Source organism: Xyrauchen texanus, chromosome 23 (genome assembly GCF_025860055.1).
Source record: "Xyrauchen texanus isolate HMW12.3.18 chromosome 23, RBS_HiC_50CHRs, whole genome shotgun sequence".
Lineage (NCBI taxonomy): Eukaryota > Metazoa > Chordata > Actinopteri > Cypriniformes > Catostomidae > Xyrauchen > Xyrauchen texanus.
The window spans coordinates 32,472,874-32,499,249 of record NC_068298.1 but is presented as its reverse complement, the minus strand read 5'-3'; the positions used below and the strand labels follow the sequence as shown (position 1 = coordinate 32,499,249).

General features: G+C 37.7%; 2 protein-coding genes across 2 annotated transcripts in view; one reads left to right on the top strand and one right to left on the bottom strand.

The window, feature by feature from the left end:
• Nucleotides 1–26,376, bottom strand: part of LOC127617290 (catenin alpha-1-like) — a 178,240-nt gene that overhangs the window by 44,396 nt on the left and 107,468 nt on the right. Inside the window, exons 8-9 of the mRNA XM_052089243.1 lie at nucleotides 12,562–12,642; nucleotides 12,080–12,232 (exon numbers count right to left, since the gene is read on the bottom strand). Of these exons, the coding sequence (XP_051945203.1) occupies nucleotides 12,080–12,232; nucleotides 12,562–12,642 (234 nt within the window). The remainder of the gene's footprint in view (nucleotides 1–12,079; nucleotides 12,233–12,561; nucleotides 12,643–26,376) is intronic.
• Nucleotides 17,108–20,289, top strand: LOC127617301 (leucine-rich repeat transmembrane neuronal protein 2-like). The gene is made up of 2 exons (XM_052089262.1): nucleotides 17,108–17,702; nucleotides 18,269–20,289. Exons 1-2 carry the CDS (start codon nucleotides 17,699–17,701, stop codon nucleotides 19,891–19,893), a joined length of 1,629 nt encoding a protein of 542 aa, XP_051945222.1. The 5' UTR covers nucleotides 17,108–17,698; the 3' UTR covers nucleotides 19,894–20,289.

Here is a 26,376-nt window from a genome sequence, read left to right as displayed (position 1 = left end):
CGTCAAGTTTGCTGAAAATAAAAGCAGTTGAAAGTGAGAGGAAGTTTCTTTTTTTGCTGATATACACACACACACATATATATATATATATATATATATATGTGTGTGTGTGTGTGTGTGTGTGTGTGTGTGTGTGTGTGTGTGTGTGTGTGTGTGTGTGTGTATATATATATGTGTGTGTGTGTGTGTGTGTATATATATGTGTGTGTGTGTATTATATATATGTGTGTGTGTGTATAATATATGTGTGTGTGTGTATAATATATATGCTTGCAATGGACTGTTTGTTGCACGTGAGAAGACACTTGCAAATCGCAATATCAGAACATGCAGTCCCTTGAGATTTAGAAAGATCAAAAAAGAAAAAGTGTTAAAGAAAGTTGATTGTTGTTGGTTATGCGAGTTTGTATTCTGAGGTTTGCTACTAACACTAACCTAACAGTTACTACGTGTGATTTTGTGGAGCAGACAAATGAATCGAATAGGCCAAGTATTTTTTATTATTATTAGTGTTATTACTACTGTTTTTATATTTGTTATAATAATAAAATATTTTTCAAGAGCAGAAATAAATGACAATACCACATTTAAATACAAATGCTTTTTGTGAAATATTGTAATGTAAAAAGATAATTTCTGACTTCATTCATAACCGTACAATCTGCAGGAGTATCAGGCATTAAGAAGAAAGTTAAGGACAAAAACTATCAATATTTCTCACTTCTAGCTCATAGTTTTGAATGGAATACATCAAATTGGGTCAGATGGTTGCATAGTTTATTCGTCCATGTTGAAATATTTCAACACATTCAAAGCGCAAATCGGAGTCGACTGTTCTTCATTTGCAGCTGGTCGAAACACCACACAGCCCCTGCGTTAAAATACATAACGTGCGATACAATCAAATTTTTGTCTCATTTCCTTCTCCCTGTCCCACTCTTTCCCTCACTCTCTGTCGCACGACAGTAATAGTTCCCGAAAAATGTAAGCTTTCCTTGAGCAGCCATGAACCTCTGAGAACAAGGCCTCGAGGCAATAAAACTAAGCTTGCTCTATTTTTAGCCTGTTTCAGGAATGAGGCTATTCACGCTAGAAAAACTGAACCTCCATGTGTTTCTATGACTAAGTGCAAAAACTCTGAGCCAAGTTGCTGCTCTTCCTGCAATCTCAAACATTCAATGTCAACATAATTGGCATTCAGGACTGAAAAAAATAGAACCTTCACAAACTGGATACTGCAGAGTTCTCTTGTGATGTTTGCAGGTTACCAGGAGGGCCTCCAACAATTGTAATGACTTGATGTAAAGGCCTCTAAAAATTTAGCACTTTTTACAGCCCCTGGAGTGTGTTGACTTAATGCCTTTTGCAAAAGGAAAAAGAATGAGGGAAGAGTTGGCTGCTAGTCTATCCCTGCTGTACCCATGGATGCTTCAGCGTACTGCAAATTAAACTGCTTCCCTACAGCAATATCCACATCAATATTTGAACTTTAAACTGACCAAGGGAAAATTATCAATACACCATAAATCATCTCACTTGGTTGGGTAATGTGGTTAGCAGGTTATCATGTGTACCAAAAAAAACAATTTAACTCAATTATGTATTATTATTTTTAATAATGCATTAATGTTTAAACAGATGACTATCAATACAGCATTATAGAAATAGCTATGATGTAAAATACCTGTTCAACTATTTATAATGTATGTCACTGCATAGCACCCAAAGAGATCATCTTTTAATCTAATTTTACATGCCAAGGACTATATACACAAGCGAAATGATGGCACCTTTTGTTTTAATGAAAATCTGTTTGTTTTTTTCCCAACCAAACATTTTGTCATCATTTAAACACCATGTTGTTCCAAACCCAGATACAGTTTCCTCAATAGAACACAAAGTTATGTCAGTCTCAGTCACCAATTACTTTCATTGTATGGAATAAGTTATTTGTGCCTGAGGCTAACATTGTGCCAAACATCTCCTTTAATGTTCCACTGAAGAGAAAAAGTAAAACGGGTTTGGAACAACATGAGGGTGAGAATGTATTGTTTTGGTAAACTATCCCTTTAATATTTAATTAATAATAATAATAATAATAATATTTAACCAATTATTTTAATATATGACACTCAAGAACATTCCATATTCTGAACAGTCACAGCTGAATGTGTCTAGCAATGCCCATTAGTCGGGACTATATTTCACAATATAACACAGCTTTTCGTACTTTACAGATCAAGAATGAACACCACATTTTGTGTGTACTGTAAGTACTTGGTCATTAGGTCAACTTTCTTTACCAAAAAAAAAAAAAGTTTACAAAAGTTGAGGATAATTGTTACCATATTGAAGGACGAGAACTAATTCAAGCAGAGTTAAGGTTAAGATTATTCCCTCCACTACCAACTCTTGCTGCAAGGCTAGTCTTAACTGCCTGTCAAAAATGTTTTTCTTATTGATGAAATCAATTGCTAAACAAAGGACTTTCCCACTGTGTTTATTTTGTAACAGAAGGCAACTTCATGAGTGTACAGCCGTGACCAAAAGTTTGTTTTGCTAAGTTTGCTGCTTCAGTATTTGTAGATTATTTTTTCTCATGTTTCTAAAGTACACTGGAAAACAATGATAAGCATTTCATCATTTTTAAAGGCTTTTATTGGCAAAAACATTCATTATATGCAAAGTCAATATTTACAGAGCTGACCCTTGTTCTTCATAACCTCTGCAATTCACTCTGGCATGCGGATATCAGCTTCTGGGCCAAATCCTAACTGATGGCGATCCATTCTTGCCTTATTAGTGCTCAGAGTTGATCACAATTTGTGGGCTTCTGCTTGTCCACTCGCCTTTTGAGGATTGACCACAGGTTCTCTATGGGATTAAGATCCGGGGACCATGGATACAAAAATTAGCCTGGCCACGGATCCAAAATTTCAGTGTAATGATCTCCGAGCCTTATCACTCTTGCCTTGTGACATGGTGTGAAAATCCATCATGCTGGAAAATGCACGGGATCATCACCAAATTGCTGCTGGATCTTTGGGAGAAGTTGCTCTTGCAGGACGTTTTGATAGCATTCTTTATTCATGGCAGTGTTTTTGGGCAGAATTGTGAGAGAGCCCACTCCCTTGGATGAAAAGCAACCCCACAAATCGATGGTCTCAGGATGCTTCACTGTTGACATGACACAGGACTAATGGTAGCGTTCACCTTTTCTTCTCCAGACTATCGATTTTCCAGATGTCCCAAACAGTCGGAAGGGGGCTTCATCAGAGAAAATAACTTTTCACCAGTCTTCTGCTGTCCAATCCTTGTACTTCCAGCAGAATTTCAGTCGGTCCTTGATGTTTTTCTTGCAGAGATGTGGCTTCTTTGCTGCCCTTCTTGACACCAGGCCATGTGCCAAAAGTCTTTGCCTCACTGTGCGTACATATGCACTCACACCAAACAGATGCCAATATTAAGCTCTGCACTGGTGGTGACACGATGTCCTTGCTGGACACTCTGGGACGTCCTGAAGCCTCCTTCACTGCAGTTGAACCTCTCCTTGAAGTTCTTGATGATCCAGTAAATGGTTCTTTCAGGTGCAATATTCTTTGTAGCAATTTCCTTGCATGTGAGGCAATTTTGATGCAACGAGATGATGACTGCACAACTTTCTTTAGAGATAACCATTGCTAACAAGAACACAATGATTGGAAGCACTTCTTCCCTCCTTTTATAGCGATCAGTCTGCTCTTATAATCCAATCAGAATGATAGAGTGACTTCACCTTACTAGTACTCGTTCACACTTTCCCAGGTGCTGTTGATATGATTATTGAAATGATGTTAGCTGGTCATTTTGTGCCAGGGCCAAAAAACTGTAAAATTTGGTTTTATGTGATAGTTCATTTATTTGGCCAATGAAGCTTTTTGTAATTATTTAAAATGTATCTGATCACTCTGCACAACAATCTAGAAACAATGTGAATCAACACCACAACAACTGAAGCAGAAAACTTCGCGAAAACACAAAATGTATGTCACTGCCAATACTTTTGGCCACAGCTGTATTGTCAGAAAAATCTGTAATGCACAAGCATACGTTTCCTTGCCAACAGATTGAATACGAACCAAGAATAAGACACTCCATCTATTCTGGACAATGCATTTCTTTTTTTATAACCTACATATTCAAAACCTCATTACCTAAGATCCATGATACAACACAGACAAAAAAAGGGTCATGTATTATCTGAACCTCTACACAGCTGGACTACAAGCTTAGCGCATTATTCATTTGTTTTATACAACAACAAAAAAAAGCCACAAAGGCGGCATGCATTTGTGATGTTACCATGGATAAGGGGTATTCATAGGCTTAATACGAAGTGTTTTATAAAACAGCAGCAAGTTATATGATAAAATACACCAATGTTCACTAAATAGTTAATTTTATCAGTGATAGTAATTGCTGTATTACAAGTTAATTAGCCTAACTGTAGGCCATTTATGTAAAAGCAACAACAATTTGGAATATCACTATAGAATGTGCAATCACAGGTATATATATAAATGTGTATATGTGTATATATATGTATATATATATATATATATATATATATAAATGTGTATATGTGTATGTATATATATATAAATGTATATGTGTATATATATATATATGTATATGTATATATATATATATATACACACACACACACACACACTACATATATATATCAGGGTTTCCGTTGTCGGTAATTACGGACATTGGCGGTAAAAAATTAAATGTCCGAGAAAATTAAATCTCTCCGGACAAATTGTCCGATTAAAATTGCCTAATAATCCCGTCACCCTAACACAATCTGAATTTGAGAATAAGCCTAAAATGTATAAAGCAAAAATACACTGATCTCTTGCTATGTTATAAAGGAACAGGCTCTATCGTTTGAAAGTTATGAAACATCGCATGCTGCATTTCAAATAAAGCGCACGCCTAAAACGGCTGCAATATAGACCTAAACAACGAACGATTGAGTGAGACGTTTCAAATATGGCCAGGCCCAGGCAGACTAGCTTTAAAAGCTTTTTCAGAGGCCAGACGATGGTGAATCAGGAACATCTCATTATAGATAGATCAGTGCTTCTAATCCGCGCATTACGTGCAGTTTTTTTCTCTATCATCAAAACTGAATAGCCTATGTTCATCAGTGCATGGTTACAGTCTATATCAAGCAGGCACACGTTTGTGTGCATTTTATTTTGTGATTTCACCGAATTAATAGAGAGTCTCCGCAACGGCAATAGATTGAAACGCGGCGTCCTAGTGAAGATTACGCAACTTCGGCGCAGCGCGTCGTCCATGCAACTGATAGCAGCGGACACGAGCGCTCAGCTTGATTTAAAAAACAACAGATTTTAGCGCTAGATCTCTTATTTAATAACGTACTAAATTAATGATCTGCTAGTTAACTGGAGATGTTTTATTTATTTGTATTAGGTACATCCGTGCCTCAATGTTTCAAAAAGTGAATGTGTGTGAAACCACAGTAAAAAACAATTGGCGCTGATTGACGCCAATCGGACGTTCATGTTTTTTTTCCGTCTATTTGAAAGTTAAGCTAATAATAATATGTTGCATTCTATACGGCCTGATTATGTCATTTTTTAAGTTACATAGACTGCCTCCAGTTTTCCTCAACTTGACTAATTAAGAGGCGATATATTTGACTGGCATATCATCAAAATGTCCGTAAAACGAAACCTCTGCCGGTCACTTTGACCGGCACCATTTTTTCTAGCGGAAACTCTGATATATATATATATATATATATATATATATATATATATATATATATATATATATATATATATATATACACACACACTCACCTAAAGGATTATTAGGAACACCTGTTCAATTTGTCATTAATGCAATTATCTAATCAACCAATCACATGGCAGTTGCTTCAATGCATTTAGGGGTGTGGTCCTGGTCAAGACAATCTCCTGAACTACAAACTGAATGTCAGAATGGGAAAGAAAGGTGATTTAAGCAATTTTGAGCGTGACATGGTTGTTGGTGCCAGACGGGCCGGTCTGAGTATTTCACAATCTGCTCAGTTACTGGGATTTTCACGCACAACTATGTCTAGGGTTTACAAAGAATGGTGTGAAAAGGGAAAAACATCCAGTATCGCGGCAGTCCTGTGGGCTGAAAATGCCTTGTTGATGCTAGAGGTCAGAGGAGAATGGGCCGACTGATTCAAGCTGATAGAAGAGCAACTTTGCCTGAAATAACCACTCGTTACAACCGAGGTATGCAGCAAAGCATTTGTTAAGCCACAAAACGCACAACCTTGAGGCGGATGGGCTACAACAGCAGAAGACCCCACCGGGTACCACTCATCTCCACTACAAATAGGAAAAAGAGGCTACAATTTGCAAGAGCTCACCAAAATTGGACAGTTGAAGACTGTAAAAATGTTGCCTGGTCTGATGAGTCTCAATTTCTGTTGAGACATTCAGATGGTAGAGTCAGAATTTGGCGTAAACAGAATGAGAACATGGATCCACCATGCCTTGTAACCACTGTGCAGGCTGGTGGTGGTGGTGTAATGGTGTGGGGGATGTTTTCTTGGCACACTTTAGGCCCCTTAGTGCCAATTGGGCATCGTTTAAATGGCACGGCCTACCTGAGCATTGTTTCTGACCATGTCCATCCCTTTATGGCCACCATGTACCCATCCTCTGATGGCTACTTCCAGCAGGATAATGCACCATGTCACAAAGCTCGAATCATTTCAAATTGGTTTCTTGAACATGACAATGAGTTCACTGTACTAAAATGGCCCCCACAGTCACCAGATCTCAACCCAATAGAGCATCTTTTCGATGTGGTGGAACAGGAGATTCGTGCCCTGGATGTGCATCCCACAAATCTCCAACTGCAAGATGCTATCCTATCAATATGGGCCAACATTTCTAAAGAATGCTTTCAGCACCTTGTTGAATCAATGCCACGTAGAATTAAGGCAGTTCTGAAGGCGAAAGGGGGTCAAACACAGTATTAGTATGGTGTTCCTAATAATCCTTTAGGTGAGTGTATATATATATATTTATTTATTTATTTATTTATTTATTAGGGATGCACCGAAATTAAAATTCTGGGCCGAAACCGAAAATCCAGGATGCACTTGGCCGAAAACCGAAACCAAATTTTTGTACCTATTTAAAACATTTTTTTTATTAATATTATACTTTTTCATTAATTTCATGAATTTAATGAATCTGAATTGAAAAACTACAAACCAATAAAATAAATCACAGTTTTATTGAAAGTAACACACCAAAATTGGACAAAAAATATATTACAACTATATTAAATATTATTCTTCATTCAGTTCTGTAAAAATCTAATTTTACAGATTTTATTAACAATTATCCAAATAATGTAAAGTTTTAGAAAAATATTATATGCAAAACAACAGTCAAGTAATGAACTTAGCTAGCATCTTTCAAAAAGTTTAAATGTGAACAGTAATTTTAATTAAAACAAAAAGGCAGAACACAGAATGGCAGAGGGCCTCTATTCCACTGATCTATATATAACTATAATATATAATTATATATATAGATCAGTGCTCTATTCTGTTCATGTAAACGTATGTACACTTTAAGTGAAAATTATTGTGCAAAACAACAGTGCAAAACAGCAGTAATTGAACTAAATCCAACCTCAACTGTAAACTACATATGTATCCTCAAGTGAAGAACAAGTGTAATGTAATTGCTATACACATCAAATTGGACCGCTTTCTATTTAAGTACAAGTGACAGGTTTCTCTTCAAGAACAAAAGTTGCTAAACTTTCTGACAGTCTCTCCTGTCAGAAAGCTCATCAAGAACATGAGATGCTGCACTGAACAGTCTCTCACTCTCTGTGCTGGTGCTTGGGCAGATAAATACCTGTGCGCAATCCGCACAAGCAAAGGAAAGCGGTCTTTGTTTATGCGACCGTAGTCAAGGGGATTGTCGCTTCTGGCGTAGTTCCGCTAGATACATCTCAAGTTGTGGTGTAGCTGCGCTATTTGTGGCACTGCTGTGGATCAGGGCACTTTCCTGTAGAATCTCTTGTATATATATATATATATATATATATATATATATATATATATATATATTGAAATTTCTGCTGAACAAACACTGCAGATTGCAAATTTGATGTCCTTATCAGAAACTTTTAAGAATTTCCACACCGCTGACATGATCGCCTTTGTTTGGTAGTGCCGTGATAAGGGCTAGATCGATCCAGAGTGAAATCTGAGCACTGAGGGGCAGGGCGAGGAGGTATATATTTTTGGCTCATATTTTCGGCCTTTTTTCTCTTTCGGGCAAAAACCGAAAGTGCCATTTTCGGCCGAAAATTTTCACCGGCCAAAATTTCGAGCATCCCTAATATACATATATATATATATATATATATATATATATATATATATATATATATATATATATATATATATATATATATATATATATATATATATGTGTATATATGTGTGTGTGTATATACATACACACACACAGTATCTCACAAAAGTGAGTACACCCCTCACATTTTTGTTAATATTAAATATATCTTTTCATGTGACAACACTGAAGAAATGACACTTTGCTACAATGTAAAGTAGTGAGTGTACAGCTTGTATAACAGTGTAAATTTGCTGTCCCCTCAAAAAAACTCAAAACACAGCCAATAATGTCTAAACCGCTGGCAACAAACGTGAGTACACCCCTAAGTGAAAATGTCCAAATTAGGCCTAATTAGCCATTTTCCCTCCCCGGTGTCATGTGACTCGTTAGTGTTACTAGTTCTCAGGTATGAATGAGGAGCAGATGTTTTAAATTTGGTCACTGGAAGCTCAACATGGCACCTCATGGCAAAGAACTCTCTGAGGATCTGACAAAAAGAATTGTTGCCCTACAAAAGGCTATAAGAAGATTGCCAAGACCCTGACACTGAGCTGCAGCATGGAGGCCAAGACCATACAGCGGTTTAACAGGACAGGTTCCACTCAGAACCGGCCTCGTCATAGTCGCCCAAAGAAGTTGAGTGCACGTGCTCCTCATCATATCCAGAGGTTGTCTTTGGGAAAAAGATGTATGAGTGCTGTCAGCATTGCTGCAGAGGTCTGTCAGTGCTCAGACCATACATCGCACACTGCTTCAAATTGGTCTGCATGGCTGTCGTCCCAGAAGGAAGCCTCTTCTAAAGATGATGCATAAGAAAGCCTGCAAACAGTTTGCTGAAGACAAGCAGACTAAGGACATGGATTACTGAAACCATGTCCTGTGGTCTGATGAGACCAAGATAAAATTATTTAGTTCAGATGGTGTCAAGCGTGTGTGGCGGAAACCAGGTGAGGAGTACAAAGACAAGTGTGTCTTGCCTACAGTGAAGCATGGTGTTGGGAGTGTCATGGTCTGGGGCTGCATGAGTGCTTTCAGCACTGGGGAGCTACAGTTCATTGAGGGAACCATGAATGCCAACATGTACTGTGACATACTGAAGCGGAGCATGATCCCCTCCCTTCAAGACTGGGCCGCTGGGCAGTATTCCAGCATGATTACGACCCCAAACACTCCTCCAAGATGACCACTGCCTTGCTAAAGAAGCTGAGGGTGAAGGTGATGGACTGGCCAAGCATGTCTCCAGACCTAAACCCTATTGAGCATCTGTGGGGCATCCTCAAATGGAAGGTGGAGGAGCACAAGGTCTCTGACAACCACCAGTTCCGTGATGTCGTCATGGAGGAGTGGAAGAGGACTCCAGTGGCAACCTGTGAAGCACTGGTGAACTCCATGCCCAAGAGGGTTAAAGCAGTGCTGGAAAATAATGGTGGCCACACAAAATATATTGACACTTTGGGCCCAATTTGGACATTTTCACTTAGGGGTGTACTCACTTTTGTTGCCAGCGGTTTAGACATTAATGGCTGTGTGTGGAGTTATTTTGAGGGGACAGCAAATTTACACTGTTATACAAGCTGTACACGCACTACTTTGCATTGTAGCAAAGTGTCATTTCTTCAGTGTTGTCGCATGAAAAGATATAATCAAATATTTACATAAATGTGAGGGGTGTACTCACTTTTGTGAGATACCGTATATCAGCATTTTCCAACTTTAAACTGGCTTTATGCAATCCATTTTGTTACAATGGAATATTTGCATTCCAATATATACAAGGAAGACAAACCTTGCCACACAGTATGCAAAATCATCTGTGAACGCCTCTAAAACGGAATTATCAAAAGATGAGCCCATGTTTTCTGCATGTAATCTGTGTCTGGATTATGGTTGGAATCCACATGGTGCTACCACTTGCTGGTGTCAAGTGTAGGCACTGGAAGGGGGTGGCAGAAAGGAGTAGGAACAAGGGGGGAAAAGAGGGAGAAATGGAGATAAATGTGACTTTTGTAGACATGTTATGCTTTGACTATCTTCAGCACCCAGTGGGACCCAAAGGCTTTTACTCATTACCCCTCCTTTTGCCTTCAATTTGATTTCCTTCACCAGCCCATCATCTATACACGTCATGTCACACAGAGGGCAAGGCCTGCCCCCTGTGGGGAGAGGTCAGTCTGAAATGTCAGTGTATGACGTGTTACCACAGGGACTAAGATGAACAGATTTGAAAAACTAATGAGAACGACTAACATTTCTGTCAGCTTGTCGCTGGCCCTGCCAATACGAGCATCAGATATAAAAACCCCAGTGATTCCGCGTGAAAATATCTATCTGGAATATAAAACGCCACAAAAGACGCAGTCTAATTATCAGTCGTGAATACAGTTTGCCGCAAACAGACACGACAATACAGATTTCTCCATGAAGTCCATCAATAAGATGCAGGACATTCAGCTATTTCATGATTCACCCAATGCAACACTTAAACTTGGACTCAAAGGAGTCTCACTCTTTGTTTGGGCTCGAAACGTGGTTCACAATTGTGACAGTCCATACAAATACAGAGATTCCCCCACTTTGGCACCGTAAACACAAGCGCCTTGCTGCATTTGTCCCGCACTATAAAATACACGTTTGTCGACTCCTGTCTGATACGTCACAAACAAATATGAAGCATTAACAATAAAAGGCTATGGCTTGCTCAGATCAAGTAGTCATGACAGAGAGCCTTTCGGCACATGCCGGCATAAATAGTTATGAAGCTGGATATTGATTAAAATGTATTCTATTTATGCAACAGTTTGCTTGTTGACACATCAGAAACCCAAAATGTCTCCCCATTCAAGTGCAAATAACTATTAATGAAAGAGACAGTTTCTATTCTTTTCTTCCCATTTTGTGGTTGGCATAAGAGACTTTTAAATTAGGGATGATGAAAACTGCACATTTTCAAAATTGTCTAGTTGCTGGGAACATTGCTCACAGCAAGCAATTTGAAGTCAGACAATAATATTCTTGAAATATATTGTTGAAGGTGGTGAATTTATAACAAAATACTTACTGATAGGGATTAATTTATAGATGCAACATGTCAAAGCACAGCAGGCCTAAACCCTCTCTGAAAAGCTTCTAAATTGATCCACTTTAAAGAGGAATCGCAAAAAGAAAGAAAAAATAGATTTAGAAAAAGAAAACTAGATAAACACATTGCTTGTTGGTCATCAATCCTGACCCATGTCGGCTTTCAATCTAGTCTAGTCAAGATTAGAGCTCCACATTTCTGCATAAACACCTCTTATAATTAGAGAGCAATTAAAGACCCAGAGATGAAGGCTTATCTAACTGATAAACACCTACTCAAAACATCAAGAGAAACAGATGTCTTAACCAAAGATGACATGATTTTGTTCTAATCAACTCCATCCTACAATCACCATTTTGCTCAACGCTTATGTTTGCTCTTTTTGAGATGCAATATTTAAACAAGAATAGCCATTTTGCATTAGTATTAATGTATGAGTTTTAATGTTCCATAATTTGTTTTGAAACAAATCCAGAATTTAAAATCTGCAATAGGCCAGGGACAGTAATTGGCACTTTACACAGCAGAAACAGGTGCCTACCTCAATCAGTTTGTTGGCATGCTCACGGAAAACTTGGGCATATTCCTTAACCTCCTTTTCATTACCATTCTTGGCAGCCTCGATCAATACCAGCAGTGGAACATTGGTCTCCAGAAAAGAGTCTGACACATGGTCCATCACAGCCTTTCGCAGCTGAAAATATGAATATGCAGACATTAGGTTCCTTAGCCAGTATATGATCACTGAACTCCCCTTGGCTTGATTAATTTATTTTTAACATGCAAATTAAAATCTGCATGCATCAAGAAATGGACCGTTTGTGATGTTGAATTCAGGTAAACTGGGCCAATCTGTCATTGAAATGAATGGCTACAAGTGGCACAAATTACCTGAATTCTCCCTTATTAAGCAGAGCTACATAAAAATAAGAATTCATACACTGACATCTATATAAAAATAAATGTGATTCTGTGATCAGTTTTATGGACCTCTCCACTGAAGAAATGTGGTGGTATACAAACCTGTCTACGTAGGTCACGGGTCTTCTTAGTCATCCTGTCGATGGCCATATTAAGGGCATCACTCTTCTCTTTGCGCCCAGTCTGTGGGGGGAAAAAATAAATTTAGAGCTTCATCTTTCTTATTGAAACTCTAAAAGGACAAGACAAACTTAAAATAATAAATACGTAAAATTTTCCACAGGGGGAGGAAGAGAGTATAACAACATGAATCATTGGACTACCCTCCCTGGCAAATATTTCATTAAAATTTTGAACACGTGTTTTTTTTTTTTTCTATTCCCCCCTTTGGCAGTTATTGTTGCATCTGACTAATGTAACTTGTGGTACTGTCAGGAGACACCTACCCACATTCCTTCCCTGACACATTTTTGAGCTAACACAAGAGTTTTTGTCTGTCACTTCCTTAAGTAGCAATTGAAATAATTCACGACACAAATAGCTCTCCTCCAGTGAGAGTACAAAGAGGGGGAAACTGCTGCTTAAAGATTAGTTACAATGCGACAAAAGCTTTTGAACTGTTGTCCAATTCTCCCCTCCCCAAACTTACAGGATTAAAATGTATGCAAAGAGCTTACATCTTTTTTAAAAAAACAAAACAATGATGGATCAGACAGCTCTTAAAAAAAGCTAAAGTTCAGAGAAATGTAAGCAGGAGTTAAGCCTGGTCAAATTGAGTTAACCTGTTCACTGTCTCAATGATCTGCAGTTGATGATCAATCAGCATTATGATGTCAGCGATAAATCTGAGCAATATTTCGCTTTGGAGGCAAATGGCTAACATCAAGGTATCCTCACCAGCACTTCCAGTTATGTCAGTTAGTGTTGGGAGTGTGGATCTCACTCTCATGCCCCAGACAAATGTGTCATGTACAGTGGGTAGGTAAATCTCAGCACAGGGGGAAGCCAGAGGAAAGTCCATCACAGGGGCACAAGCAGCAGAAGCATGACAGCCAATGAAATATGGCAGTGGGACTCAAAGTACCCCCCCCCCCAAACCAATATGTGGTACACTGTAGGAGGCAAGTGAATGCCATCAGCCTTAATACCCTCCTGATTTTGTGCCAGTCATATGAAAGCACTTCAGAATGGCCGATGCAGACATGAGTGTAATGGTGAGGCACTGTCAATTCTTAATCACTCACTTTCAGATGTGTTGCTCATTGTGATTAAGCAATTCCATCCACAAAAATAGATTAGATTAGTGTGAATGGTGCATCCATCTATAGTGCAACTAAGAAAACTTGACAAATCTAAATTATTTGATCACATGTTCCTCTTAGGGCAAAATGACATTGATCGCTCAATATTGATTTTGCTCCAAGCAGCTCCACTTAATTGGGCAGTCATCTGACTCCTCACACTAGTTTACACTGTGTTTTCATACACAGATAATGATAAAACAGGTAGAGCCAGCCTCACTGCAAATGCAAAATCTCCCCACTGATTGGATTAAAACATTTTAAAACAGTCGTTTTCAGCAGAGACATCCCAGAGGGACAGTTTAAACAACAGAGACAAAAGGGATCTGTAAAAAGTAATATGACCTACAGATAGAACTGACACAAATAAATCACACACATATAAAATTGTGCAGGTCATTCTAGAAAGTGACCAACCCAAAAAAAAGGAACACAGATATTCAAATTAAGCACAGTATGTTCAATGCCACTAAAGCAATTTTAGCACAACCTACAACCCTCCATATGCACAGGTGAAGTGAAATAACTAGGGCTGTACAAAACTACACATTAGTTTAGGGACACACATGCTTCTTAAGGGGGTGTGTTCTGGTGTTCAAAAACAAAGACAGAGCTTAACTGAATGGAATAGATTCCAGCAGTCTCAAGTAACAACCAAAGACACCCATCTACATGTGTGTATACAAAAAAGAGGGGCAGAATGAATGCAACACAGCCCTTCAATTAGGTAAATGACAGATTAAACAAATTATTATGGCTGTAGTGGCATTGCTTTTAAAAACAAATTTAAAGCCAAATAATTAAAAGCTGGAAAAGTTAATATTTTGATATTTCAAAATAAAAATATTTCCATAAACTAGTTGGCTGTTGGACGACTAGAATATGGAGGCCCAAACCTTTATAAATAATAAATAAATAAATGTAATAATAAAAAAATAAAAGGAATAAATGTCTTGATAAAACAATTATAAATAGTTTTTAATTCAATTTATTCCTGAATTTATTATTGTATGACTTTATTCCTTTATTATTTTCTATATTTATTTTTAAATTTATTTTTATTCTTTTTAAATTTTAATTATTTATTCATTTATTTTGCATATTGTTTTTATGTGTTCATTTTTTATATTCATTTATTCCCACATATATTTATTCCCATATATATTTATTTATTTATACATGTATTTATTTGTACTTTTCTGTGTGCAACATGGAAATGAGAGAGGCGGTCCTTGCGTAGCTTCAGTGCATCATTGGTTATGAGCTCAATAGTACTTATCGGAAGCAGATGGACGTCCCACCTTAGCATCCTCTGACTCACACAGATTTTGAATATGCTGGGAACGTTTTGCAGAGAGTTTAACAATTCAGTATGTGCTTCAACATTCATACCAGCATACAGCTCTCTACTCTAAATGAAACAGTCATTTGATGCGTGGTTATCGACTTCATTCATAAGTTGCGCAACTCTCTAGATATATGTGAAGCGTCAGCTATGTTTTTTTTATTTTTTTTATATTATTGCAGAACTTATACATACATAAACGATCAGGGATATGAAGCATGGTTGTATCTTCTACAATGAACAATCATAACAACAGAAATCAATAGTATGGATTTGCGGACATCAAAATATGAAGTTATATACACAGAAAAAAAGAGAAAAGCATAAGGTTAAATCATATAATTTATGAAACTTGCTCATTTTGTGGATTTATTGAAGAAACAGCTCCCCATTTATTTTGTGATTGTAGTATAACCAATAAATCTTGGATTGACTTAAGCTCTTATGCCATGAGCCAATGGTAAGCAGGACCAGCCCACATAATTATCATACAAGAGACAGAAATGTAAGAATACAAAAATAAATAAATGTGGGAATATTTAAATATAGAAATAAATGAATGCATAAATAATAATTAAAAAAAAACAAATGAAAGAATATAAAGTTAAAGAATAAAAATAAATATAGAAAATAATAAAGGAATAAAGTCATACAAAAATAAATTCAGGAATAACTTTCATTAAAAACTAATTATATTTGTTTTAGCAAGACATTTATTCCTTTATTTTCTTATTATTACATTTATTTATTTATTATTTTTGCATGTTTTGTCCTCCATACTAGAGACCCTTCCAATAAATCCTCAAAAAATAATGTTTCTAATTTGCATAATGCATCAGCATTTTTGGGACATGAATTCACATCCGAGTTTAGCCTCTAGACTCGCATAGGCTTTTATCAAAAAAGTCAGGCTATGTTTTACATTATTTTACTGTACTTGTTTTACATGCATTGACCCGAATGACACAGTTCAGAAAATTTGCATCAACAAAATCAGCCATTAGACAGAAAAGCAGAGAAACATGCAGACAACAGCTTAGTTGTGCATATCTTGTGTTATGTGAAATTTTCTGTGGGCCTCTGAAGAGTGAATGCTCTACTAAGTCCAGCATTCTGACCCTGTAACCCCCACAACCCCTCCCCCCAAAAACCACCGCCACATATCAACAGGAATGTAAAGATCTCTATGATGTCAGTTTGCTCATGACATGTTTAGTTTTGAAAATCTAAAAACAGCAAGAGGGAGAGAAGAGAAAACGTTGTCAGATTGAAAGCCATTGTATACCACATTAAGCATCTGCTTCCTGTGCAAACGTAATTATACAGCACATTTTTATATAACATTTAATTTAAGTTAAACCTTGCCTGTATCATTTTTATATATATATATATATATATATATATATATATATATATATATATATATATATATATATATATATATATATATAATATATATATAAATCACTAAAGGAAAATTATATATATATATATATATATATAAATATATATATATATATATATATATATATATATATATAAAATTTTTCCTTTAGTGATTTAATGATTTATTTTACTGTTACAATGCATCCAGCTTTATCACAAAAATGAAGCAACAGCTTACAAGGAAATTAGAAGAACTCTCCAGCACTGTAACGTTACAATACATACACAAGACATAGAATCTGACCAGACAGGAAGTAGATGAAGAGATTTCGTATTTGTTCATTTCAACTGAACTGCCGCAACATGTTGCAGTTACCAATATTCTAACAGTGACGAATCAGAGGGAAGAAATATGAGGGAGGAGAGGGTGCATTGAATCAAACGCAAAAGCTCTGTGCAAGAGTACAAGGCAGAAAGTGAGCGAGCCAGGGAGCCAACCAAAGCGCATGAGAGAGCAGTAGAAGGAGAGATAGTGGAAGAGGGAGCGAGCAGGAGAGGGAGAGAGAGAAACCGCACTGATGATCAACGCCAGCCTGCCACCACTCTGTAGCAGTGAGTGGCTGCAACAAAAGCACGGAACAACATCTCGGCTCTTCTCCCTTCGCTTCTCCCCTCACTGCATCTCCCTTCCTCGGTGCAGAGAACTCAACACAATACAGTAGTCACACGGAACTGCCGTCGCAAATGCAGCCTCTGCCTGCCATCAACAAGTTAGGGATGAAGGACCTCAAGCAATGAAAGAGGGATGTGTGTGCTTCAATTAACCAATTGAGCTGACATCATTGCGGTGGAAAAGGAAAGAGGCAGCTAAGGGACAGAGAATCTGCTCAGCAGTGTCGCTTTGGATGCAAATCATCAACTTCAAAATTAAGCTTGGAAGGCAAATAATACTGGTCTTTTCTTAATCTGGGAATTGAAAAGAGGGAAAGAAAAAGGAAACAGACCAAAAATAAACAGCATCCTAGGACATGGAATTCCTGAATTTGTTTCAACTAGGGGGGCTCAGCGCTTCTTTATTTCTGAAGAGCTTGATTCCTTTTGTATTTACTCGAAAGGTTTTTTTCCCTTTGGATTTCCCTTCCAACTGGCTGCTCCAAAAGTCTGTGGAAAAAGACAGTTGAATGCAGCCTCCGATGTACACAAAAGAATGGGTAAGTTACCCCTTTTATTCAGAGTCTGGACCTGAATAGGCAATGTAGTGAATAGGAGGGGGGACAGTGACTGGCAGTCATCTATTTACTTAAAATGCTGCTTTCCATTTTTTTTTTTTGGTCTGTATAAAGTCATGACTTGCACTTGTAATATTAAACGAGCAGTCTTTTGCAGCAGAGAAAAAAGCTGACTTTCAAGGCACAGGAAAAAAAATGATAAACTGCATCAATGAAAAGGCAGTGAAAGTAAAAATAAACATTTTTTATCCAAGTATAAACGGTAACGTTCCAATCTTGCATTTACACATGAATTGATTATTAGTGCATTTAAATGACTATATACTAATACATTTTCCAAGTATCAGTGCAACTCACTTGAATACAGTTGAAAGGCTAAACATCCCCTTAAAATGTTGTTAACAATATTCTTGGATCAACAAGCAGATTGCATTGAATATGTTGACAAATACAGAGAGCACATTACAGCCAAATATATTTAATTCCATGCACTGCAGAGATGAGTTTTCCCTCCCCCGGTTTATTTTTCTTTCTTTAAACCCTCCCAGGATTCCATTCAAGGTGGCCATTGGTGGGACAAGCACCAGCGGCACTTTGTGTGATCAGCATGCTGCTGTGCATCCCTCCCATGTCATGCACAACCTGCCCCCAGAAATGCCGATGTGAAGACCTGCAGTTTTACTGCGACACGCAGGGGCTCCTGGCACCCCCAGACAGCGTGAATAAAGGGGCCCTTGGACTGTCGCTCAGACACAACAGTATCAGTGAGCTCAGCTCAGACCAGTTCCTTGGTTTCACTCTGCTAACCTGGCTCCACCTGGATCACAACCAAATAATCACAGTGCATGAGGATGCCTTCCAGGGGCTGTACAAGCTCAAGGACCTGAACCTGAGCTCCAACCGCATCACCAAGCTGCCAAACACAACCTTCATTCACCTCATCAACCTGCAGATATTGGATCTCTCCTTCAACCAGATGACAGCGTTGGAGCCAGAGCTCTTTCATGGGCTCCGGAAGCTTCAGATCCTTCACCTACGATCAAACTCCCTGCGCACTACACCCGTCCGGGCCTTCTGGGACTGCCGAAGTCTGGAATACCTTGGTCTGAGCAACAACCGCCTCCGTAGCCTGGCCCGGAATGGCTTTGCTGGGTTAATTAAACTGCGGGAGCTCCATCTGGAACACAATCACTTGACCAAGATTAACTTGGCACACTTCCCTCGACTAGTCACCCTCCAGTTCCTTTATCTACAGTGGAACAAGATCAACAATTTAACGTCCACCATGGAATGGAAATGGACAACTCTGGAGAAACTGGATCTCACTGGGAATGAGATACGCATAATTACCCCTGATGTCTTCGAGACTTTGCCCAACCTAAAGATCCTGCTGCTGGATAACAACAAACTGACCAGCCTCGATACCCAAATCATGGATATGTGGAAGTCCTTAAGTGCTATTGGGCTGTCCAGCAACCTTTGGGAATGTACCAAAAGGATCTGCAATTTGGCTACTTGGCTGAGTACCTTTAAGGGTCGATGGGAGCATTCTATCCTTTGCCACAGTCCTGATTACGCACAGGGTGAGGAAATACTGGATGCCGTTTACGGATTCCAACTTTGCCAAAATTTCTCGGCGCCGGTTGTACTGACCAGTACTACCACAGAGACCATGCTCCCTGAGATCACAAGCTCCCTGTTTGGAAATATGCAGACCCCTACGCAAGACTTCTATGCAGAGGATTTTGGGAGCTTTACAATTGTCACTTCTACCACCACTACTACCCAATCCCCACGCACTGCCCTCGCTACTACCATGACAGTGGAGGGGGCAGAATTTACGGAGGACTACTCTGCAATGGACAACACAGTGCTGACCCAGAGAGTCATTATTGGCACTATGGCTCTGTTGTTTTCCTTCTTTCTTATAATTTTTGTAGTGTACATATCACGAAAATGCTGCCCTCCTACTCTGAGGCGGATCCGCCATTGCTCGGCCATTCAGAACCGACGACAGATGAGGACCCAGCAGAGGCAGCCGATGGCAGACCTGGCAACACAGGTGCCCTATAACGAGTACGAGCCCAGTCATGAGGAGGGTGCACTCGTGATCATCAATGGCTATGGGCAGTGCAAATGTCAGCAACTGCCTTACAAAGAGTGTGAAGTATAAAACTGTTTATTCCTTCTGTTTATGGGTTTACCATTTATCCATTTAAAAAGATACAGGGTTTGCTTTTGAACTTTTTCTCTTCAGTTTGTACGAACAGGCATTTTTTCTTTGAAATTGTAAGCTTTGAAATCTATGAAAGCTTGAGATGACTGGGATGAATCTGAAAAAAGGAAATATAGAGAAATTCACAAATTTATTTTTGTAATACAAATGCAAGGTTCATCTCTTAGCTGGGGAAATCAATCTCAGCAGCTGAAGGCTGGATGTGAGATGTGTCACTGCATCAACAGTTTGTGTACTATCTATTCTGCAGCAGAGATAATAAAAATAAAAATCCATAGCCAAACCTCTTGGAACCTTGTGCTCTGGAAAAAAAGTGTTTATAAAATGACATGCTGATAAATGGTAAAATAAAAATAATTTCTTCCATGAAAAAGTTACATATGCTGAGCAGTGAAATATATATATATTTATTTTATTTTTTTAAATGGTGCACATTAGGCAACACTAGATATAACTCACATATTTACTTTTGTGAAAAGAGGACATAGTGAATCAGATGAATACAAAGCATTTTTTTACTCACCTTTCTAAATTGAGAACAAATGCTGTTACAAATTGTGCCACATAATGGAATTTAGTATTGAACAGAGAATTCAAGGCGCTCAGATTAGTTGGCATACTTGAGTGGCAGAAATTATCGTTTCACTTTGAGGTTTAAATTTGAACTAATGAGAACACTTAACAGCCTTCCCATTTCTGCATTTGGTGAAATTCAATAAACTCTGTCCACTTCCTTGAAATCTTAAAGCCTAGCACTTTGTGAAAAGGTTAATGTCCAATACCACTCTGCACTGGTTCTGACAAAATGTCTGAATAAGCTCCCTAAACTCTGACTTCAGGATTTTATTAAATGTTAACTAGAGACAATTGCTTATTTATCATTGTGCATATGGGCTTACATAACCTGGCTCAAAACACAGACATCCTTCACTGTGATTAAACAATGCTGCTTAGAACATTGAACCATTAATTAATAAAATAGACCAAAGTATTCTAGATGACGATGAAAACACCAGTGAGTAAATAATTTTCTAGGGACAAGGCAAGAGAGAAAAATGGAGAGGACACAGACATTTGTCTCCAAAAAAAAAGAAAAGCTTGGCATCGCACTGCTTGAATGCAGCAAAGAGTGTGATCACACCTGACAGCTTCAACATTGAGTCAATTAGGCCTGGGAAAAACTAATCTTATATTCTGGTCACCAAAACCTCTTCCGCTGCAAGATTCAGCCTTCTTGACCAGTAGAATTACATAGGGTCTTCCTCTTCCGTGGAAACAAGGACGTTCTTTTTCTTCAAAGCCCTCATTCCATTGGTCCATAACGGCATAAAAGCCTTTTATTGTATGCGCGTTTGAGAAATATTGAGAGGGTGAACCTCAGAAAAAGGAAATGAAAGCGTCACAAGAAAGCGATAGACATATAGTAAGACTGAAGTATTGTGAAACTCTTAGGAGAGCATGCAGAAGCTAGAGGCTAGGTCAGGACACATTTGTAAGCAGCACTAAGAGGACAGACATTAGCACTATACTACAGAAGTTGCTGCTGCAGTTGCTCTGTTTCTCTCACAGGAGTTGGGGGCAGGGATGCACGGAGGGATACATGGGAGCCACACACTGCTTACTGTCTAATGGAAGTCCACAAGTATTTTAGGAGCCATGTAGCGGGGCTGAATCAGGGTAGCAAAGCCATTAGAAGGACAGGTAAACATGACAAAACAGTGAATGACAACATCATGGGCAAGACCTGGAAACCATTCTGTCTGAGCTGCAATAAGGTATTTTGCCTCTTTGCAGAAAATAATGATTCATCAAGCTGTAACTTAAAGTAAAACAGCTACAAAATAAACATCATCAAATCCTGGCTTTGGTGGTATAAATACAAATCTGAGAAATTCGCAGCCATATCGAAGTCCTTTTTTGTCTACCCAACAGTATAAAACAACAGTAATAATTTTTGACAAACATGAAATAGGACATGATTAATTTTCTATCACAGAAAGTATTCATGCTTGAAAAGACTGGTTAGTGTAAGGTGTCCTCCAGAGAGTGCTGTAAAATACCAAAAATGTTCATTCAAAAACCCAGCACCACTCCACAGTTAAGAGCTTTGGTCATCTTATTCCACAAACCATGCAAAATACAATTAATTACAGTTGGTAAGACAAATACAAAAGGAATGTAGGTCTGTGTAGCTGATCTTTTCAGTATATCCAGGGGTGTAGCTTTGAATTTACAACCCAAAATTGATTTTTCTAATTCTGTTCACTTTACAAAGCAAACTACACTAACATTTTATGAGCCAAGAACATCCACCCTCTCTTTAACAAACATTGTTCCTTTGTTTTGGATTTAGTGATGCCAACCTTTGCTTTCCTCCAAAAACACCTTGCATGTTTGAATAAAACACATGCAAATCAGAACATGATTAGCCCGATTAGCTTTCTATCCTGATCTGACAGGAGGATAAACAGCCCCCCCCTCAAGTCACAACCCCAAAAACTCGGTGCAAAAATGAATGCTTCTCACCAACCTCTCCACAAACCCCGCTTTTTCCCTTTTGTTTTGCAAGATGTACTTTTTCATATCTGTATAGTGGGTAAAGATTTGGCCAACAGAAAAGATCTTTTTTTTTTTTTAAGTAGTATATTTTTTTAATAACATTTTTACAATTTATGAATGTTTTGGTCTAATATTCTCTTCTGGTACACAAGGTCTTTATACATGGGTGAATGTCACAAAAACATGTCCAGGGTAGATCAAAGAAACCACCGGCACCAATAGTCTCTACAATCAACTTAAGCTGGCGATGCTTTTAAGAAAAGCAGCCCAAGTCACATTTCGCCAAACTCAAAAGCATATTATACATACACATATATAATATTTTCTACACAAATAATTATAGAAGCGTTATCATGTAGAGTATGCTGAATAGAGAGATGTCTGAAAGGCTTTTAAGGATTGTGCACTCAAGGTTTTTAGTCTGGGATTCAGGCAAGGTGCCCTTCTGAAGTAAATGGCTCCTGATATCATTAACATTATCATAACTCAGGCACTCACCTGTTCTCTAAACAGAGATATCAACCTGCCTGAAAGACTTGCATCAAAAACAACAACATATCCATGATTCCACTCTAGCCCAAGGCAAATCAGCTTAAAACACTATTATAAACACCAAATGATTGATATTTGTTTAAAATGATTATCTAGATCAATGGTGTTTGATTTAAATAAAATCTAAATGATGGTGATTGGTTGAGTGTGGCAGTAAACAAGCTCACATTTTTGCCGGAAAACTACGCGTGACCACTGCTTCGCTCAAGTGATATACTGAATAGCTCTTTGGACATACAGTGCATCCAGAAAGTTTTCACAGCGCTTCACTTTTTCCACATTTTGTTATGTTACAGCCTTATTCCAAAATTGATTAACTTCATTATTTTCCTCAAAATTCTACAAACAACACCCCATAATGACAACGTGAAAAGTTTGTTTGAAATCTTTGCAAATGTATTAAAAATAAAAAACGAAAAGAATCACATGTACATAAGTATTCACAGCCTTTGCTCAAAACTTTGTTGAAGCACCTTTGGCACCAATTACAGCCTCAAGTCTTTTTGTGTATGATGCTACAAGCTTGGCACACCTATTTTTGGCAGTTTCTCCCATTCTTCTTTGCAGGACCTCTCAAGCTCCACGAGGTTGGATGGGGAGCATCAGTGCACAGCCATTTTCAGATCTCTCCATTGCTTGCCATTCAGGCCAAAGAGTTCAATCTTTTGTTTCTCATGGTCTGATAGTCCAATCAGGTGCTTTTTGGCAAACTCCAGGCAGCCAGCTCTAGGAAGAGTCCTGGTGGTTCCAAACTTCTTCCACTGTGGAGGGAAGGCCACTGTGCTCATTGGGACCTTCAATGCTGCAGAAATGTTTCTGTACCCTTCCTCAGATCTGTGCCTTGATACAATCCTGTCTCTGAGGTCTACAGACACTTCCTTGGACTTCATGAATTGGTTTGTGCTCTGACATGCACTGTTAACTGTGGGACCTTATATAGACAGGTGTGTGCCTTTCCAAATCATGTCCAATCAACTGAATTTACCACAGGTGGACTCCAATCAAGTTTTAGAAACATCAAGGATGATCAGTGGATCATGGCAAAGGCTGTGAATACTTATGTACATGTGATATTTTTATTTAATTTTTTTTTTAATACATTTGCAAAGATTTCAATTTGTTTTTCATGTTGTCTTTGTGGGGTATTGTTTGTAGAATTTTGAGGAAAAAAATAAATTTAATCCATTTTGGAATAAGGCTGTAACATAACAAAATGTGGAAAAAGTGAAAGGCTATGAATACTTTCCGGATGCACTGTATATATCTATCTGGACAGGTTTTCCCATCTATATTCCTTCAGGCTCTTTAATCTTTGGCGATCAGAAACCAAGTGGTGCTGATTAGGGTTGCTCCGATACCAACATTTTGGCTTCAGTACGATGAAGAAATCAATATTATAATCAACAACAAAAGCCTCAGATTATTCAATGTTAAATGTTTTAATTAAATGTTATGATCGAATGGTGTTTAATCTAATTGATACATATAGCTTTAATCAAATAAAAATAAATAAATATAAAATATATATATATATATATATATATATATATATATATATATATATATATATATATATATATATATACACATACATACACACATACACACACACACGGAGGCCAAAAGTTTGGAATAATGTACAGACTTTGCTCTTATGGAAATAAATTGTTACTTTTATTCACCAAAGTGGCATTCAACTGATCACAAAGTATAGTTAAGACATTAATAATGTGAAAAATGACTATTACAATTTGAAAACAAATTTTAGAACTTCTTAATACTTAAAAAAAAAAAAAACAAATCTCCACATGCAGCAATGACAGCTTTTGCAGATCCTTGGCATTCTAGCTGTCAGTTTGTCCAGATACTCATGTGACATTTCACCCCAGGCTTCCTGTAGCATTTGCCAGAGATGTGGATGTCTTGTCGGGCACTTCTCACACACCTTACAGTCTAGCTGATCCCACAAAAAGCTCAATGGTGTTAAGATCCAGAACACTCTTTTCCAATTATCTGTTGTCCAATGTCTGTTTCTTTGCCCACTCTAACATTTCTTTTTGTGTTTCAAAAGTTGCTTTGTCTTTGCAATTCTTCCCATGAGGCCTGCACCCCTGAGTCTTCTCTTTACTGTTGTACATGAAACTGATGTTGAGCGGGTAGAATTCAATGAAGCTGTCAGCTGAGGACATGTGAGGTGTCTATTTCTCAAACTAGAGACACTGATGTACTTATCCTCTTGTTTAGTTGTACATCTGGTCTTCCACATCTCATTCTGTCCTTGTTAGAGACAGTTGTCCTTTGACTTTGAAGAATGTAGTGTACACCTTTGTATGAAATCTTCAGTTTCTGGCCATTTCAAGCATCTTATTGCCTTCATTCCTAAAAACAATGATTGACGGACGAGTTTCTAGAGCAAGCGGTTTCTATTTTGACCTAATATTGACCTTAAATTTTGCATCTGTGGCAACTCAAAAACTAACACAAAGACAATGTTAAGCTTCATTTAACAAACCAAATAGCTTTCAGCTGTGTTTGATATACTGGCGAGTGATTTTTTAGTACCAAATTAGCAATTTAGCATGATTACTCAAGGAAAAGGTTTTGGAGTGATGGCTGCTGGAAATTGGTCTGTCTAGATTTTATCAAAAATGACTTTTCAACTAGTGATGGTGCTGTTTTTTTACATCAGTAATGTCCTGACTATACTTTGTGATCTGTTGAATACCACTTTGGTGAATTAAAGTACCAATTTCCTTCCGAAACCGCAAAATCTGTACATTATTCCAAACTTTTGGCCATCAGTGTTTTGTTTATTTTTTATTTTATTTTTACAAAACAAAATTGTGATTTTATTTTTGGTAAATTAAAACACTGCACCACAGAGCTGCAGTATAAATGAAAACATTAATGGGAAAAAAAAATCTGATTACCTGTGGCACAAGGCTGCTATGGCAGTATCACAACATGCTGATTGAACACGTGATATTGTGATATTGCTTACAGATAATAATATCTTTAATAATAATAATAATAATAATAATAATAATATTAAAACCACTACAATATTAATATTATAGAATCGTTATGAGTATTATTGCTACTTTATGAATATTATATTTTTATACAGTAGTTATATTTTTCTGTCTTCCATTTCACCTAATCAGTTGAATAGAGCTTTCATTTAAGTGGGAATTTTATATTAAAAGCCCGGAGTTCTTCCGGTTTTTGACAGTTTAGTTATATCAAGCTTCCCATTAATGCTGGGATAATCCCATCAGGACTCCCAAGCTGAAGTCTCTGAGCTGCACC